The 20171-nt window shown below is 37.8% G+C and overlaps 1 protein-coding gene across 14 annotated transcripts in view; it reads left to right on the forward strand.

Moving 5' to 3' along the window:
• Window positions 1-20171, forward strand: part of LOC113510108 (dynactin subunit 1) — a 70728-nt gene that overhangs the window by 17754 nt on the left and 32803 nt on the right. For 13 of the 14 annotated variants that reach the window (XM_052899430.1, XM_052899460.1, XM_052899422.1 and 10 more), the window contains 9 exons: window positions 4846-4991; window positions 5883-6062; window positions 7621-7755; window positions 8266-8398; window positions 8786-8995; window positions 10460-10544; window positions 11268-11373; window positions 11904-12066; window positions 19597-19799. In XM_052899430.1, coding sequence (XP_052755390.1) covers window positions 4846-4991; window positions 5883-6062; window positions 7621-7755; window positions 8266-8398; window positions 8786-8995; window positions 10460-10544; window positions 11268-11373; window positions 11904-12066; window positions 19597-19799 — 1361 coding nt within the window. The remainder of the gene's footprint in view (window positions 1-4845; window positions 4992-5882; window positions 6063-7620; window positions 7756-8265; window positions 8399-8785; window positions 8996-10459; window positions 10545-11267; window positions 11374-11903; window positions 12067-19596; window positions 19800-20171) is intronic. The other variant, XM_052899425.1, reaches the window with a different exon arrangement.

Below are 20171 nucleotides of genomic sequence, written 5' to 3' on the forward strand. Positions count from 1 at the left end.
CGATATATACTAAAACATTTTTTTTTTAAATCTGTCTGTATGTTTGATCTGCCATCACGCCAAAACTGCCGCACCAAATTGGATGCGACTTTAACCGTTGCATTCCTGAAAGACTAACTAACTCTTTGCTGGCCAGGAAGGTTTGGATATGAAAAGGCGAGTTAACTCGTTACCGGTCAGCAAAGTGTTAAAATGTGGTATGTTTTATCTTAATACGCCACCTAGAGTTAGTTCTAGTTTATTACTTTTTTTACTTCTGAAATCCTTGCGTCCGAAGTTGCGGGCAAAAAGCTATAAGGGTATATACACTAAATGGAATGAAATGGTGAATAAATCTATCTATCTCTCTAAATTGGGTTTAATAAATTAACCAGAGCAGTTGGTAGTGGTACATACATATCTGTCACGCCTGTCTCCCATTGCGGTAGACAGAAACAATATAACGCCAAATGCTTCGATTCAAACAGACCTCTTTCGCTTCCTTCACATTCATCAATCTTGGTGGCGGTTTAGCCTATTAATTGTGTAAATAAATATAAATAATAAATATTCATTAAATTCAAAGCTTTTATATATTTTTGGAATAAAAAAAACTACATTTTTACTTGAGTAACTAAATTTACTAATAATATAATCATATATATAAATTTTTTGTCTTATGTATAGGCTTAAAAAAATAGATTTACATTTATAATACTGGTTACTTGATTAGTTAGAATGACTTTTCCGACTCTCAATAATCAAGACAGAAATAGTCTGTGTGCTGAACGGTTAACACTAGGCTTTAGGCAGCGATCTAAAAATTTGCTTGAAGATGCTTCGTTTACAAGCGAAACACGTGTCGCAACACGTGCGTGAATAAAATGGTAGTCGGAGATTGATTATGATGATACTTCTTAATGGTCATTTTAAACATATTATATCTAAAGAAAAACACATAATGTTAACAGAGATTTAAAAAAGTAACTCAACAGATAACGACCTTCCGAACCCTGCAGTAGTTTAAAAAAAAAATACGATTTAAAAGTGCTTGTAAACAAGTCTGTTTGATTAAAGATTATTTTAATTTGATGTCTAATATGGAAGGTTGTTGAACTCCTGCTAGTAATAGTGGTGGTTAATCTTCGAGTGTTGGCAGTCGCACGCATACTAATGGTAGCGGAATTAAACGAAATAATGCTAATCAAATAACCAGTGATATGAACTTCAGTAAGATAACACCTAGTTCAGTAATAGTACATTACTGCAGCGGCCAGCAACTGAGGCATTGATGGACGAACGTGTAAATGTGGGCCGAGGCGTAGCCGAGGCACACATACGTGAGTCTATCAATGCCTAGTTGTGGCCAAGGCTTGTATAGTACTTTTCTCAAACAATGCGCGGAAATCCAAAACACAATTTTACTTTTTAAGTTCAATGAAGAATAACGAACAATAATAATTTTTCGCGCGCCATAATGTTCGTTTGTTTTTTTTTTCAATAAACAGCTTTCTATTTGCAAGCTAGTTCAAAATTTAAATAAAACCTTTTATTAGTTACCTCCTTGGTAGCCATGTTTCGAAGTAAAAGGGCATTTTTAAATTACAGGACAGATATGAGTTTACATAGTAATTTATCTGGCCGCAAAACACGACAGATATAGATTTTCATACAACTTTTGCCGGCCGCTGCCCGCATGTATCTGGCCAGTACGGCAATTTTGATTTATCTCGAAGAAGATTGTCAAAATAATGCTCACATTTCCAAGCATGTTTGAGAAAAATATATAACAATATGTAATAGGTGTTAAATATAGTTATACAAAGACAGAGCACACAGTCTACACCGCGATATATGGCTTCCAGCTTTATTCACTTTATTATATATATAAATTATTTTATATAGACATATATGTTATATATTTATTTTATTTTATAGAAGTACATACACAATTATTGAATGTACGTATATTTATTTATAAATTGGATTGAGTATTTAATTTATTATATTAGAATTATTTGTTTTTTTTTTTGTTTCGTCTAATCTCCTTATTCATAAATATGTCAAATGTGTCATAGATATATTATGGCTATTGGAGTGTTTTGTTTTTTTTTTATTTTGTACTAAATTCTAAATTTGAAAGTGACAAAACATTGTAATAGTTAAAATAGGTTTATAGGACGCTTTACGTTTTATGAATAAGGGGTATGTATATATATTTGTATGTTTTTTTTTTTTGTAATCTTAACGCATTCACTGCTTTTAATATTCCAACACGCTTGACTTTGTCAAAAAAAAAATATATTCCAACCACAAACAATAATAATGTTTCTTTAATACACAAATAATTTGTATAGGCACTGACTAAACATTTATACCTAGTTTCGTATATAAATGCTAGTTGAAATCCACAGTTACTTTTTATTCTTCTTATTTTTTTTTATTCATATCTCTTCAAATCAGAAACGGGACAAAACTGTAGGTACATGATTAAAAAAAAAAGTATTGTGTACACGCAACACTGAAACATTTAGTGTTGCCATTTCTTGTGTGTTTGACAGTTAAAATCACATGCAATTGAATTGTAAATCGCTTGATTTTTTTTTTATGAATGATAATGAAATTGTAACCCTGCTTGCGCTAACGGTATACGCTGGCGGGGCACCAGTGAGGGGTGATAGGTGAGGATGAAAAGACAGGCCAGTTAGCCCATCGTGATAAATACACTTAGAATTCAGCACGATGGTTTCAAGGGGGGAACACGGGGAGGTCGACCTGTAAGGGTATATTGTTAGCAATGGGACTGATAATCCGCATTACTAACAATCCCTTTCCCCCCTAATCGCTTGTATTGGGTTAGAGTACAGTAAATGTTTATATTCTGTATTGAAAATATAGGAGAAATATTACAGTAAGCATTTTATATAGAAGAAATTGCTAAGAAAAAATATGCACTATATTATGGCTGTATGGCTTTTCCCCTTTGCTATTCGAGATAAATAAAAAAAAAATGATTCGAATGAGATTTGAATTTGAATTTATTATCTGTAGAGAAACCATAGTCAAGTGCGTTGGAATTATACTGTTATATATTAAAAATTGATCTTAAAAGGACATATTTGTGTCTTGATTTAACAACATAGAAAGAGAACGCCACAGAATTGCTATGAGCGTATGCAATACGAAATAGCAATAGAATGACGTCATTGAAGAAACGAACAAATAGAGAATGCACCTCTTTATTCGCGACGTGTAATAGTGACATGCTTATTTAATAGCCACTCTTTATAACGTAAAAAGAGAATGCTACACAATTGCTATGAGCGTATGCAATACGAAACAGCAATAGAATGACGTCATTGAACAAACGAACAAATACTGAATGTACCTCTTTATTCGCGACGTTTAATAGTAACATACCTTTTTAATTTGAACGGGGTCGTGTAATAGTGACTATTTAATTTGAACGGGTAATGTGAACGCAATGATTTTGACGTGGCAAATTAGTCGAAAAATCCAAACACCAACGGTGAATGTGTTAAGTCTTTGTATATTGGCATGTTTGTGTTGTATTTATTTTTGTTTTGCGGTCTCCTTTGACGTTCTGACTGTTACTGAAATACAAATTTCCGATTTTGTAATCCATGTGTTTTTTATATCTCGATTCAATATAATTGTACCAGCTGTTAACTGTCCACTTCTTTTTGTTTTTACACAACTTAGAATGGCAAACAAGCTGAAGGCCCACCTAATGGAAAGTGGTAACCGTCGCCTATAGACATGAGCAGTACCATGGACATAACAGAGTATACTGTTTTGCCCATGATACCCCCCCATGCGTTGCCATTCCTGAGGACTCGGGTGTTATTTCTCTGTACCCTGTAAATTGACGCCATATCCCACCCTTCAAACCGAAACACAGCCATGCAAACACAATTGCTTCACGGTAGAAACACGAATGGGACAGAGGTACTCAAGCAATCGACTTTTGTACAAAGTCTCCCTCTGGACATAGGCTTTTCCCTTAGGGGATTTTGGTAGTAGTTGCCACGCTTAGCAAGCGTTAAATTTTAGTATTTTAAGGGGGACACCGCTGCCCATCCCTGGACCGTTAAATTCTCTCAGTCGCCTCTTACTACACCCACGGGTACATCTCGACTAGGCATGGGTAATATCGTACTGCCCCAATATCTATATATTTGATTTCTTTTGGATATTGATAGCAAAAAAAAAAAATTGTCATCACCCATTTCGATATCGCCCATATCGGTCTGATATCTATATTATATCGGGTATCGGGCCAATATTTTTGTATCGTAACTAAAATATATAGTTGTTGCTTACCCACATCTAATTTCAGTAGAGATGACCAGACATACAAAATCCTATTTTCTGTATAAAATTACAGGCAATAACGACATTTGTCGCCATTTTTAACTGTCATTCGCCACTCGGGGCAAAGCTTGTCTCCTAGATAGGGTGCTGGTGCCCATAGCGTGATTCCCTTGAAATTATTAGTATACTAACGATCCCATGGTTTCGCGCTTCCATTGCTACTAATATACTCGATATCATTTCGTATCAGGTCGATATTTCCATGGAATCTACCATAACTCTGTCAGAGCGACCTCATAGAAACTACTGTGGTTAGATCCTGGTGGATTCTATTATCACACTCTGGTGTTCCGCTAATGTACACCGGTAGCACAGATGGCCTTATCGTCCCCCCCACCCATCACTCCCCACCTTCCGACTGCGGACGTATACGTACATTCAAGGAGACCGCGCAGCATGTGCCCTCGTACGTTGTGACGTAGCGGTGATTAGTACAAGCGTGTGGATGTGTGCCCTGTGCCCGTTCACCAGAGCACCCGTACGCAGCGGAGGGCGGCGCCGCCACCGGCTACGAGATGCGCCAGCTGCAGCAGCAGAACAGCCGCCTGCGGGACACGCTGGTGCGCCTGCGGGACCTCTCCGCCCACGACAAACACCTCATGCAGAAGATGCACAAGGTAATGCGGGTAGGGGGTAGCGCGGATGATTTCCGGATAGTATCATGAGTGCTGGCAGTGGAGTACAAGAGGTGCGTCTGCACCTCTCTGACGGGAAAGAAAATGCGAGTTAAAAATAGTTTTTTTTTTTATTGTAATCAAGGCTTAGGAATCGTAAGAATTATTAACCAGGAACAGAGCTACCGTTTGCCCGTATTTGTACAGACGGTGTGCGGATGTTTTTATCCATTTATTCATTTATTTATACACACTGTCCACGAATAGAACTCGCGTCCGGAATTTTCCGGACGGGGTAAAAAATAAAAATATAAAAAATGCTGGCCATATATAAAGTACACGTGAACTATAACGTATTTTATATCATCATATCAGTCTTGAACTGTCCACTGCTGAACATAAGCCTCTCCCTTGGGGGTTTTGCCAGTGGTTGCCACGCTTGGCGGGCAGATTGGCAACTGCTGTTAGGCTTTGGATATGTTTTAAGTGGGACGCTGCTGCCCATCCCTCGCCCTACCCTATTCGCCTCTTAAACATTCAAGGAAAAGGAAGGGGTGGCCTATTCTATGCCGGGACCACACGGCACCCCTTCCTATTTATATGTTTGAGTATTTTATATGATTGACATAAATACATGTTGATATTATTTAAATTATTGTGCAAAAATTAATCTCTCATTTGACTAAAGACTGTTATTGAATGACTCATGTATTTAATTTTCACTTTGCTACGTCACCGCCCCACTTCTTTTCAAGCGATACGTCTATGCGCTAGACAGCAGACTTGCATTGACTTCCTAGTAGCACAGTAGAAAGGACCAATATAAAATTATATTGGAGAGCTCGTTTTATTGATTCAAAGCCCAATTTCCCATAATACATTTATTCACTACAGGATTTGGAGCAATACAAATCGGAGATAGCCGAGCTGAGCCGCACAAAGGAGAAGCTGTCCAGCCGAGTCGAGGAGTTGGAGTTGCAGGTGGCCGATCTCCGCGAGCAGGTGGACGCCGCCCTCGGCGCTGAGGAGATGGTGGAACAGCTCGCTGAGAAGAAAATGGCGCTCGAGGATCAAGTAATAGAATAATCATCATCATTTCAGCCATTATCCGTCCACTGCTGGACATAAGCCTCCCCCATAGACTGCCATAAAGAACGGTCCTGAGCCACCTGCATCCACTGACTCCCTGCAATGCTTTTGAGGTTATCACTCCATCTAGTGGTGGGTCTGTGGCGTCTGTAAATAAATATTGTAAATATTCATCTCATAGCCACTTGTCAACATCATTACTTTCTTTTCCATCAAGTAGGTTAATTTAATTGTACACAGATGTTTCACCTCTTTCTTTCCTTCGGACTGGTCGTATAGACTTGACGACGACGTTTACTTCTTACATTCATTTCTGCTGTCATTCTCTCCATCTCGATCGCTCGCCTCTTACACGTCTAATTTCCGTTTTTATATATTACTAGTTGACCCCGTAAACGTTGTTTTACCACTTATTGCGAAATATAAAAATCGCGATTAAAATATAGGGGTTGATCGTGAAACGGTGAAAATTTGAGGTTGTATGTATTTTTCAATGCTAAATCATAATAAAATAAAAATGGAAAAAAATTCTCAAAAAAAAAATATAAAAAAAATTTTTTTGGGGAGGGTCATCCTTATCATTGAAGGGTATGAAAAATAGATGTTGGCCGATTCTCAGACCTACCCGATATGCACACAAAATTTCATAAAAATCAGTAAAGCGGTTTCGGAGGAGTTTGGTAACAAACACCGTGACACGAGAATTTTATATATAAGATTTTTTACGTACTCCTTTGTATATAATATTTACCTTCTGTATATAATAAATGTAAATAGACAAATTAGTTGTTATACTTATTTCCCTCAAACAACTATAGGTCGTCCAACACTGCGTTTACCCGTACGCGGTCGCCACTCAAGAGCCTTTCTTCCCCATCGGTTGTCGGTTCTTCGAGCTATGTGACCAGCCCATTGCCACTTGCTTATCCTTTATGTTAATCCTTAATAGAATCATACAGGGCCTTAAAATAATTCAAAGTTGGTTTGTTTGTATGTATATTTTATTATACACTTTACTTAATTGTATAGTAAAGTCTTAATTTTATTTTTTATACCACTGAGGTGGCAAACAAGCATACGGCCCACCTGATGGTAAGCGGTTACCGTAGCCTATGATCGCCTGCAATACCAGAGATATTACGCGCGCGTTGCCGACCCTGAAGAAACCTCTTTACCCCCTTTTTGAAGAACCTCATGTTGTAGTCTCTTGGGAAAACTTCGGCAGGGAGCTCATTCCACAACCAGAGTGTTCGTGGGAGAAAACATCTTTGAAACCGGGTCGTACGCGACCATTTAGGCTGTAAGGTATGAGGGTGAACTCCCTGTCGATGGCGAGCCGTACGATGGTAGAAAGTGGCCGTAGGCATCATATTGAATAATTCCTCTGAGCACAATCCGTTGTATATTATAGGGCACAGAGTTCTTAAGAAAAGAATGAGTACAATGGCGGAATTATCATGATTAAATGATTGGCCATGTCGTCTCCGTGTTCGTTCAGGGAGTCGTGCTGTAATAAAAAAAAATTGTTTCGTGCTGTGACCAGGTGGAACAGCTGAAGCAGGACGTGTCCGAGCTGGAGGCGTTGCAAGAGGTGCACGAGCAGCTGGTCGAGTCCAACCGCGAGCTGGAGATGGACCTCCGCGAGGAGTTGGAGATGGCGCACGCCGCCACCAGGGAGGTGGGTGAAACAGTATAACGCAATTTTTGATGATTTTTAACCCTCTCCAACCTCACAAGTAATGCTACGTAATTTTTTTCTGTACAAGGCATCATAATGTTTTACAATATTTCCCTCTCCTTCAAATTGCTTTACATAATTCTTGAACGTCCTCAAATCTTTTATTTAATTTACAATATATGTTGATTTGTTTACGTCATATCTTGCAAACTGAGTTAGAACTAATTCATGATATTGAGAATTGGTTTCATTCAGTTGAAATCCTTTAGTTTAGTTTAGTTCTAGTAACAATACGAGTACAATATGGAATATTCAACGTTGTAATATTTTCAAAATGGCCGCCGTCACAAAATGGCCGCTGTCACAAGATGGCGGATCATGTATTTTTTACCACAATATGGGTATCAGAAGGTTGGAAGAGTAGAAAACAATGAAGTCAGTGATATCATATTAAAATAAATATGGCGGATTACGGATTTTTTTAACTGTACACACATTGACGTTTTGTAGGCGGTTCGCGAACGGGAGGCGGCGTTGGAAACGATCATGGACCGAGACTCGACTATAGTGAAGTTCAGGGAACTGGTGCAGAAGATGACAGAGCAGTACGGCGAGCTGCGGGCACAGCTCGACTCCAAGCAGGGTGAGGCATTTGAACCATGGTGTGAAATCAACAAGCACTAAGCACTGCTGCTGAATGATGATATGATGATATTAAATGCCAGTGCTGTAACCAGCTCTCCTAGTAACAAATGAATTGTTGGTAGACACGTTTTCGCTACCGCACTCATGTGAAAGAACAAGACTTTTGATTTTGCTGTTTTTTCTTGTCTTGGCAACGCATGGGGAGAATCATGATCGAAAGAGTATACTCTGTTATGTTCTTGGTACTGTTCATGTCTATAGGCGACAGTTACCACTTTGCATCAGGTGGGCCGTCAGCTTGGAGCGTCAGCCATTCTGAATTGCATAAAAAAACCTGATTCACTCCACTTTCATTCATTATAACTAATGTCACGTCTGTACCCAGGTTCCCCAGCCCCCAGCTCGGAGCAAGAGTCGACCCCGGAGCCTACAGCTCGCAGTTCCCCGCCCACAGAGTTGGGTTCGCTGGTGCACGCGTCCAGGGCTTCCACCCGCTCCATCGACCTGCAGCTGCGGGCGCTCGAGCTAACGCAGGCTAGAGCTCGAGCTGACATGCTAGCGGCCTGCCTGCCGGACCACTTCATGGCCACCGCTGGTGAGTGAATGCCCATAAAGTACTAGGAGATTAGAAGCGTACAGGAGATGTAATTATGTAATTACTGTGAATGGACATTCACAAAATACTAAGAGAACAGAAGCACGCAAGAAATGTCTATTCTGTTTAAATATACAGTAAGTTCCTCTAAGTAAAATCCGAAAGAGAACTTGAAATGAAAACTGTATGGAACGTCTAATTGTCCAAGGGTCGTCACAAGGCAAACGTTCTCGGGGTAGTCTATTGTGGAGTGCTCTCCATCGACTGTAAGCAGAAGTAGATGGAGACCCGTTGCGAGAACCTCAATCGCGAAGGATCGACGATCCACAATAATGATAAAAACCGCGACTACTACTATCAAGAGTGTACGACTGAAGAGAGAGAGATAGAGATAGATAGAGAGAGAGAGATAGATAGATAGAGAGAGAGAGAGAGGGAGAGAATAGTCTATGGCAGCTCATAACATACTAGGATAACATAATTATGTAGAATTGTACCAATGATGAGACAAGCATCATTTTGCTTAAAATATGAACACACTGAACCAGAGGGAGACTTTGTATAAAAGTCAATTGCTTGGCTACCTCTGTCCCATTCGTGTTTCAACCGTGAAGCAGTTGTGTTTGCATGGCTGTGTTTCAGTTTGAAGGGTGGGATATGGCATGAATTTACAGGGTACAGAGGAATAACACCTGAGTCCTCAGGAATGGCACCGCACGGGGGGTATCATGAGCGAAACAGTACACTCTGTTATGTCCACGGCACTGCTCATGTCTATAGGCGACGGTTACCACTTTCCATCTGGTGAGCCGTCAGTTTGTTTACCATTCTAAGTTGTAGAAAAAAAAGAAACTTTAATTAAATTTATTGATATCTCACTTTGTTTATATTTTACATTTTTTTTTTTCATCTTTATAATAATTTTTATTCATATGTCGCCAATTTAAATTTCCTTTCTTCACCGTGGGTGTCGTAAGAGGTGATTAATGGGATTTAATGGTCGAGGGAGGGATAGGAGCGTCTCTCTTAAAACATTACCAAATTTTAACTGTACGCAACCCACCTGCCATGCATGGCAATTACTGGCAGAAGCCCCCTTATGGGGCAGGTTTATGTTCAGCAGTGGACAGTTAACAGCTACCATGGTATGAAATATGATAAAAAAAGTAAATATTGCAAACAAAAATATATTGCCATTAAAAAAAATTGGTATAACAGTTTTCTATGCAGGTGATATCGAAAACATAGCATCCTATTACATATTAGGCCTTATTGGGAGTAGTTGCCACGCTTGGCAGGCGGGTCAACAACCGCAGTTAAGCACTAATAATGTTTTAAGAGGGATGCTGCTGCCCACTCCCTGACCATTAATTCCCGTAGTCGCTTACGACATCCACGGGAAAGGAAGGGGCGGCCCATTCTATGTCGGGTTTTATTTTAATTAATGTACAATTCATTCCGCAGGCGACCACGACGCCATACTCCTGATCCTGCTGCTGCAGCGGTTGAACACCAAAGCGGACATCATACTGGGACAAATCCGGGAGAGGTGAGTTATATTAAGTATATTATAGGGATAGTAAGAAGCTTGATATCTTCCAACGATCCTTGCAATGTTACATTAAGGCTGCCAATTTGTTAATTTAAATTTATAGGCGTCATTCTTTTAATGTATTATAATATCGAATGTAATGCAGAGCAGTTGTCGGAGTGCAAATTTGATGCTGTTTCATGTAATATTTATTTTATTAATGTATTAATTTGTAATCTGTTGCCTTGCTATAAATAAATAAATAAATAATCAGTCATATCTGGGGGACAGTACTGAATTTTTCAGGGTATTCAGTATTGGCTTTCGAATCCAATTCAATAATCTTCTTCTCATTTAAGAGAATCCCCTTATCGGTGCAACTAATTCATCTTCCAGCCAGCTCTATTCCAGGCCATACCTTTGACTGTCCTATACGATATAACACCTAGTGTTGGGAACGAAGAGATTGTGTAAAACTGCGGACTGCCAGTTCCATCGGTAGCAATATTAGGTCACCCCTGGAAACCGTCGTGCTGAATTCCAGGCGTATTCTTTACTTTACGGTGATTTACTGACTGATCTTTCTATTCTCACCTATCATCCCTTTCTGGTTCCCCGCCAGGCCACAGGCAGGGTTGCCATTCCATTATCATCCATTAAAATATTTCTATCCACCCTATTATGAATAAAAGGAAATATAAGGCAAGAATTTTTACATTAATATCCGTTTGTGCATTACAGATTCCCAGCGGTGAACGTGTGGGATCGCGAGGCGGTGACAAAGACACACACAGCGGTCCAGTACAGCTTCCGCTGTCAGCTCGAGTATCAGCTGCACATGATACAGGTAATGGATGTGATAGGCATACGGCCCGCCTGATGGTAAGCGCTATTAGATTAATATTTTTTATTCAAATAAACATTATTATAAATATTTTTTAAATAGTATAATTTTTTTTATGATTCTATCTTGCTATTGGGACTTGCCGTGTGGTCCCGGTATAGAATGAGCCACCCCTTACTTGCCAGTGGGTGTCGTAAGAGGCGACTAAGGGAACTTAATAGTTGAAGGGCTGTGTTCCTTTTAAAATATCACTAAAATCCTAACTGCGGTTACCAACCCGCCTGCCTAGCATGATTTGGTACTTTATGACACTCTATGGAGGAGGCCTGTATCCAGCAGTGGACCAATAATGGCTGGTATGATGATGAATAAGGGACAGCGAGGTATGAGCAGCAGCGTCCCTCTTAAAACATCTCTGCGGTTGCCAATTCGCCTGCCAAGCGGCAACTACTGGTATAACCCCCCAAGGGGGAGGGTTATGTTCAGCAGTGGACAGTTAGAGGGTGGTACGATGACGATAATGTTGGTGGCAGTGCATCGTGTCAATGTGGAGCGCGGCGCTGGACAGGTGTGCGGCCGAGGTGCTGCTGCGCGCCGCCAGCGCGCTGCCGGACGCGCTGCAGCAGGAGCGGGCGCTGGACGCTGCAACACACCTGCTCAAGGGCAACGAGCTCGACGAGAACTGCAACCTGGACGGTCAGTAGCGACGACTGGCTACTTTTACCTCAGCTTCCACTATACCCCTCACTAGCCGATATGGATATTGTTACTAGCTACTTTTCCCACCTTTTACTAGTCTCTATGAATGAATGAATGAATGGATTTTATTGCAAAATGTGGTACAATAAGGTCATATGGTAGTTTTTTTTATTTTTTTTTTATTTTATTATCAATAAAAATACAAGTTACAGAATTTATGTTCCATTAGCATTTAGAAACCACGTAGGTTTATATTAATACTAAATACATTAAAATTATTTAGATTGTAAAAACAATTTTAGGATTAATACATTTATTTTAACATATCACATAGTAAGCCATAATATTCTGAATACCCTCTTGGCAATTTTTAACAACACTATAATCGATAATTATGTATATAAATTAGGACAATAATAAATTTAGACCATTGTAATTCTAATTAGGCAATTATAACATTAATATTTTTGAATAACCTAGTTAGTAAGTTTCAATTCTATAAATCACATCTAATCAGTAACATAACTAATGAATTTTAAGTTTAATAAATCATAACGGTACTTTCTAATTATAAATGAAATTGAATATTCTATACTTAGTAAAACTACACAGGGACCGATGTGTTCCCTTCCGTTTCTGTCGAGCGACTGAACCGCCTTTTTTTTCGTTGTCTAATATTTGCTTCCCGCTTACGGCGTGGCGGATGTTGTAGTGGGGAGAAATTAGTCAATTTCTCGACTGTTTTTTTAAATGACGATAACATCCGGCCGTCCTGCGACGCGTTCGTCCTCGAACGTGCGAGCTGTATATTAGAAATATATTCATAAATAAAAATATCAATATACGATTATTCTACTATTCTATGTCTAATCCTAAACAAATTTACAGTGTCAATACTACGAGCTTTCGACTGTCTGTGAAGTGTTTAAGCTAGATAACGTTCTGGTTACCCGTTACATCTTCGACAACAATCTCAAGTCATAATATCTGGCATCCCAGCTACTTCACTCAATAATTGTCCGCAAATTTTACTTAAGTAACGTTCTGGTTACTTGTCTCATAATAAGTTACGGTCAATTATGAGTTAGTAGCACGCAATCAAACAAAATAAAAATTTTATACAGTTAACACTTAAATCATGCACCTATTATGAGTAGCTATTACCTTTAATAATGAGATAACATCCGGCTTACATCTCGCTATGATTTTCTATCCGGATCCATGATTTCATGTTTTCTGCACAAGTAGTTCCATTGTAAACCTTTGAGCTTCTTTCGGATCCCCTCATATCAGATATTTTATACCTGTCCTTACCTAGAACTTCAGTGACCTGAAATGGACCCTTAAATAATGGCATTAGTTTAGTGCTTTGTCCGTCATTTACAGAACTTGGAATTCTAACCACTACCAAATCACCTACATTATAACCAGGTGCCTCTTTTCGTTTTGAATCAAATGAATTTTTTTGCCTTTCAGCATCTCGTTTAATATTTTCGTCCACTTTTTCCCTTAATGCCGTAACGTCAATCACATTTTCCTCGTGTTCATCAGCAATTTTATCACTATTCATGCGAATTCTGTAACCAAAAAAAACTTCGCTTGGGATGGCAGCAGAAGTTTTGTTAATCGTACTGTTAATTCCTTGTTGAATATTGGTTGTATGTTGATCCCATTTGTTGTTGTCTATGTCTGCTCCCATGCTACGTAATGCTTCTAATATGGTTCGATTATATCGCTCTACTTGTCCGTTTGAGCGTGGCATAGCAGTGGCGATGATGTGTCGTCTAATATTTCGTTCTTGACAATATCTTGTGAATATTTTTGATGTATAAGCACTACCTGCATCACATATTAACCGTTTAGGGTTGCCAAATATTTTGAATATTTTATTTAATTCATTTATCACTACCTTACTTTTGGTATTTTTAACCGCCGATATAAATACGAATTTTGTAAACGAATCAACCGCTACTAACAAATAGCTATTTTGTTTAGTAGACTTGACAAAAGGTCCCAAATGGTCCAAATGTAGTGTATGGAAAGGTCTTGCATATTTAGGAATTGGATATAAGAGACCTGGTTTTTTTCCATGTTCACTTTTATAATAAATACAGTTCAAGCAGTTTTTTATGTACTTGGAAACCGTTTTCTTCAGTCGTGGGAACCAATATTTTGAACGGATTCGATCTACAGTTTTATCAACAGCAAAATGACCTACATCGTCATGATTGGCTCGAATTATTTGCCATATACACAGTTTGGGTACCAACCAACGTCTGCCGTATTCGGTTCTACGGTATACTTTGTTACCTAGAATTTCATATTCACGGAATATTTGTTTATTCGCATCGGCATCCCCTGACATCAAAATATTCCTAATGTTGCAAATATTTGGGTCCTGTAATTGCACACTTAATAGCCAATCGCTTTCATTTATAGACATAACTTCAACATGGTTATATTGAATACTCATCTCTACAGGGTTGCGACTTAAAGCGTCTACATGTTTCATTTGGGTACCCGCTCTGTGTACAATATCCTATGAAAATTCTTGAGTCTGCAGTACCCATCTACTAATGCGTGGAATTATTTCTTTTTTTGTTAGAGCATATCGTACAGCATTACAATCCGTAATAATTTTGAAACTATTACCTAGCAGATAATGACGGAATTTTTGAAGTCCTACCACGATAGCCAGTAATTCGAGCTCAAAAGAATGATACTGTTTCTCCTCATTAGTCGTTTGTCTACTGTAAAAATAAACTGGTTTTTCTAAATTTTGTGTTGTTTGCATAAGTATACACCCTATGCCGTCCCGGCTGGCATCTGTATATAGGGTAATGGGTAAATTAGGATCAAAAATTGTTAATACCGCATTTTCTATTAACCTATTTTTTAAATTATTTACAGCTTTATCTTGCTCAGGACCCCATTGCCAGACTACATCCTTTTTCAGTAGATTTGTTAAGGGTTTACATAAAAGTGCACAGTCCTTTATAAATTTTCTAAAATAATTTATTAAACCCAAAAATTGTCTCAATTGATGGATTGTGGTTGGGGTTGGGTACTCTTTGACAGCTTTAATTTTTTGTGAGCTAGGACGGACACCATCCTTAGAGACTTCGTATCCTAAAAAAGAGACTACGGTTTTCAAAAAGGTACATTTATCTAAATTTATGGTAAGTCCGTTTAACTGAAAAAGTTCTAATACTTGTTTCAAACATGCTATGTTTTCCTCTAAAGTCTCTGTAGCTATCAGTAAATCATCCATATAGCAGATTACTTTACCAAAACGTAGATTTCCTAGAATTGTATCCATTAATCTTTGGAAAACAGCTGGTCCATTACTTAAACCGAACGGCATTCTTATAAATTCAAAATGTCCATCAGGTGTAATAAACGCAGTTTTATGTATAGACTCTGGCTTAATGGTAATTTGATAATATCCGCTTTTTAAATCTAATAGTGTAAAATATTTACACCCATGTAGTCTGTCAATGAGGTCTTCTATTAATGGCATTGGATATTTTTCTTTAATAGTAATTTTGTTCAGTTCCCTATAATCTACACATAACCGTTTAGATCCTGAGGATTTGTTAACAAGGAGAGCCGGGCTGGCGTATGCCGAATTACTATTACGAATGATACCATTTTTTAATAACTCATCCGTCATTTCTCGCATTATTTTTCTTTCAGATTCCGACATTCTATAAGGTCTACGGCAAATTGGTTTGCAAGAGTTTAACTCAATATCTAATTCGATGCGTGCGGTTTTACCAAGATTCGATAAGTCTCGAGAAAAGCAGTTAGGATATTTTGATAAAACCTTACGAATTGTAGGTTCATGTTGAAGAGGCACGTTATTTAATTTATATTCATCTATTTTTAAGATATTTAATTCTGTTACTGGTTGAAATGTTAATGTATCATTAACTCTAGAATACATTATACTAGTATCTTCCGTAAAGTTTCGTCCGATAAGAATATCACAACTACTCATACTATCGATAACGTACAAAGTTATGAATAATTCAACTGTATCAACTTGGATATTTAGAGCTACCGCTTCAGTTACTTGAACCGACGAATTTGTAGTAAATCCTACTAGATTAATCGCTGAATTTAACCGAAAAGGTGTGGTATCTAATTTTTTTAATAAATGTTTTGTAATTAGTGAGCAATCACTTCCCATATCAAAAAATGCTTCACAAGCCACATTATTCATGATTACTTTTTTATAAAACTTTTGTTTAGTTCCCGATTCCACGACAACTTTAACTTCAAGATTATTTTCTCCTTCTTCTCCCTTTACTTTTTTTTTTAGAAAACATACCTCTTCAACGTGACCTTGTTTATTACAAAATGTACAACGAACATTAGCATTACAATTCCTTCTTACATGACCTTCTTTGCCGCATCGATAGCACGTAATTTTTTTGTCTAAAGTGTTCCCATTGGAACTTAAGTCGACTTTATCATTATCGGTTTTTTTATTTACGTTATAATGTTCTTGAACCCTTCGACTATTATTCTGTTTATTTGTCAAAAAACCTTTTTGAATTAACGGTTTTTCCATTAAAGAATAATTTTTACCGTGCAAGAACGATGCTAAATCATCACAGTGTTTAAAATTACCTGATTCTGCAACCGTTTTAATGCTTGTGTCACCTATTGTACCCACTATTATTGACACGATATCTTGTTCCCTGAATCCTAAATGTAAACGATCTATTTTGCTTTTCTGTTCGAAGTAAAACTCGTATAAGGATTGACCAGGTAACGGTTTTGCATCTACTAATTGTTTTAATGCATTGAACATATTACGTTTAATTTGAAATGTATCGGACAACGTATCACGCCACTGCCGCCATTTCCAAGAAGTCCATATCGTTTTATTTTTTTGAAATGAATCTAACCACATTTTGGCAGTACCATTCAGTTTTTGTAACGCTTGGTACTTGATTATTTGATCAGACCAACCGAAGGCATTTGCATTTGATTCTACCACGTTTATCCACATATCGATATCGTCAACTAAGGGGTCAAACTGAGGAATCACCGATGATAATATTACATTTTGACTTACGGTTGGTGATCCCCCATTACGCCGACGCTTACTTTTTCTTCGCCGCCTTTCACGCGAAGAAGAAGATGACGATGACTGACTTGAACTCGTGGAGGTATCACGTCGTCGTGATGTTCTCTTTCGGGACCGAGGCATTTTGTGAGCGTCGTTTTATCCCACTTCTGATAAAAACAATTTTAGGATTAATACATTTATTTTAACATATCACATAGTAAGCCATAATATTCTGAATACCCTCTTGGCAATTTTTAACAACACTATAATCGATAATTATGTATATAAATTAGGACAATAATAAATTTAGACCATTGTAATTCTAATTAGGCAATTATAACATTAATATTTTTGAATAACCTAGTTAGTAAGTTTCAATTCTATAAATCACATCTAATCAGTAACATAACTAATGAATTTTAAGTTTAATAAATCATAACGGTACTTTCTAATTATAAATGAAATTGAATATTCTATACTTAGTAAAACTACACAGGGACCGATGTGTTCCCTTCCGTTTCTGTCGAGCGACTGAACCGCCTTTTTTTTCGTTGTCTAATATTTGCTTCCCGCTTACGGCGTGGCGGATGTTGTAGTGGGGAGAAATTAGTCAATTTCTCGACTGTTTTTTTAAATGACGATAACAATTGTATTAAAACCATACAAGAAGTATCGTTTTAATTTACACTTGATGTTGCTAATAGTAATATTATCTCGTACATCGGTGGGTAGTTCATTAATAAATCGAGGAACCAGGTAGTCAGCCGTACGCTCACCATAACAGTTATTTACGCGAGCGCTATTGGTACAAAGTTGCTTCCGTGCGACCGCCCTCGTATATACAGCATGATTAATTTCGTTCCAATATTTTTTGTTAAAAAAGTTTTCCTTAAGAAATGTGTATTTAAATTGTAGATGTACAGGTAAAATATTGCAATATCGAAAAAGTTTTATAATGGTTTCACATATTTCGTCATTACTGACGTGCAATAGTCATTACATAAGTTATGGCAAGATAATTTTTTAATATGTAATAATATAATAACATGTCAAATGTTTAAACGTTAATTGTACAGATATAATAAGAATTGCAATACAGAAATGTCAATATTTTATAATGTATCAATATTTTATATTTTGTAAATATTCCTGGACACTATAGTAACATTTATTTACTAGCCATTTATGTAGTTCTTTTTTAAATTTATTATAATATATCTATATATATCGGTTAATGTGTTATGTGTTGTTAAATTAGAACTATTTAAGTGATTTTATTCAGGTGATAGATGCATGAATAAAAAAGATATTAAGAGAAAACATTTCTTGTTCTGTGATTCATGAAAAATAAAAAGAATGACATTAGCGCTGTACCGGATGCGCTATAGGAGAAGCGAACGCTTTACGTATCATGTAAGTACCTGCAAGTGTTACAAACTCGACGAGAACTGCAACCCGGACAGTTAGTAGTATTGACTAGCTACTTTTACCTCAGCTTCCACTATACCCCTCACTAGCCAATATGGATATTGTTACTAGCTTCTTTTATCTCATTATTTATAATTTTTATTTATTTATTTATTTATTTATTTATTTTTTATTGTACACAAAAAAATACAACATATTATATATATAAAATAAAGATGTACAACAGGCGAGCTTAACTCTGTAAGAGCTCTCTTCCAGCAAACCCTGAGTGGAGAGGAGCATTAATTACCAGCGGGCAGTGTGCGTACAATAATAGAAGGAAACATTATAGATATTTCTATTAAAAAAATATGAAATATGTGGACATACATATATAAGTAACTCATACAATTAAAATAAAAATAAACACATATCTGTATACAATAATACATATACATTTTACCAGAAGGAGACTTTGTACATAAGTCGTTTGCTTGGATACTTCTGTCTCATTCGTGTTTCAACCGTGAAGCAGTTGTGTTTGCATGGCTGTGTTTCGGTTTGAAGGGTGGGATATGGCGTGAATTTACTGGGTACAGAGGAATAACACCTGAGTCCTCAGGAATGGCAACCCATGGGGGGTATTATGGGCGAAACAGTATACTCTGTTATGTCCACGGTACTGCTCATGTGTATAGGCGACGGTTACCACTTTCCATCAGGTGGGCCGTCAGCTTGTTTGCCATTCTAAGTTGTATAAAAAAAAAATTATACACTTTCCTATAGTGCTTCACTATAGATGGTGTCTCAGATGTTTTTTTTTTTTAAATTATGTTCAATTGATATAGTAGCCTTCAAATGATAATTATATATATATATATATATATATATATATATATATATATATATATATATAATTAAGAAAGAGAACATTTCGGGTTTATATAACCTTCGTAAAGCTAACATCTTTATAACAGCGTTAATAGTTCCATACAAAGTATCCATTTCATACATTATCATACATGTTTATACATGTGCAGGCATGGAGCGGTGCTGGACATACCTGTGTGCGATGTGGTCGGCCCTGGGCCTGTCGGGTGCGGCGGGGACGGCGGGGACAGCTGGGACAGCGGGCGCGGCTGCGGGCGTGTCACGTGAGGCGCTGCTGCACGCCACGTGCGCGCTGGACGCGCTGGCGCGTGCATTGCACGCCGATGCCACCGCGCTCACTTATATCCTGCAGGTTTGCTCTCACGCTTTATTCTAAGCCTTTTTTTTTTATTAAATATAAGTTTTTTTTTATACGACTTAGAATGGCAAACAAGCTGACGGCCCACCTGATGGAAAGTGGTAACCGTCGTCTATAAACATGAGCAGTACCGTGGACATAACAGAGTATACTGTTTCGCTCATGATATCCCCCATGCGTTGCCATTCCTGAGGACTCAGGTGTTATTCCACTGTACCCAGTAAATTCACGCCATATCCCACCCTTCAAACCGAAACACAGCCATGCAAACACAACTGCTTCACGGTTGAAACACCAATGGGACAGAGGTACGCAAGCAATCGACTTTTGTACAAAGTCTCCCTCTGGTAAACCCCATGCTGTAGT

The sequence above is a fragment of the Galleria mellonella genome, unplaced genomic scaffold (genome assembly GCF_026898425.1).
Source record: "Galleria mellonella isolate WM207_F2 unplaced genomic scaffold, CSIRO_AGI_GalMel_v1 utg121, whole genome shotgun sequence".
Taxonomy (NCBI): domain Eukaryota; kingdom Metazoa; phylum Arthropoda; class Insecta; order Lepidoptera; family Pyralidae; genus Galleria; species Galleria mellonella.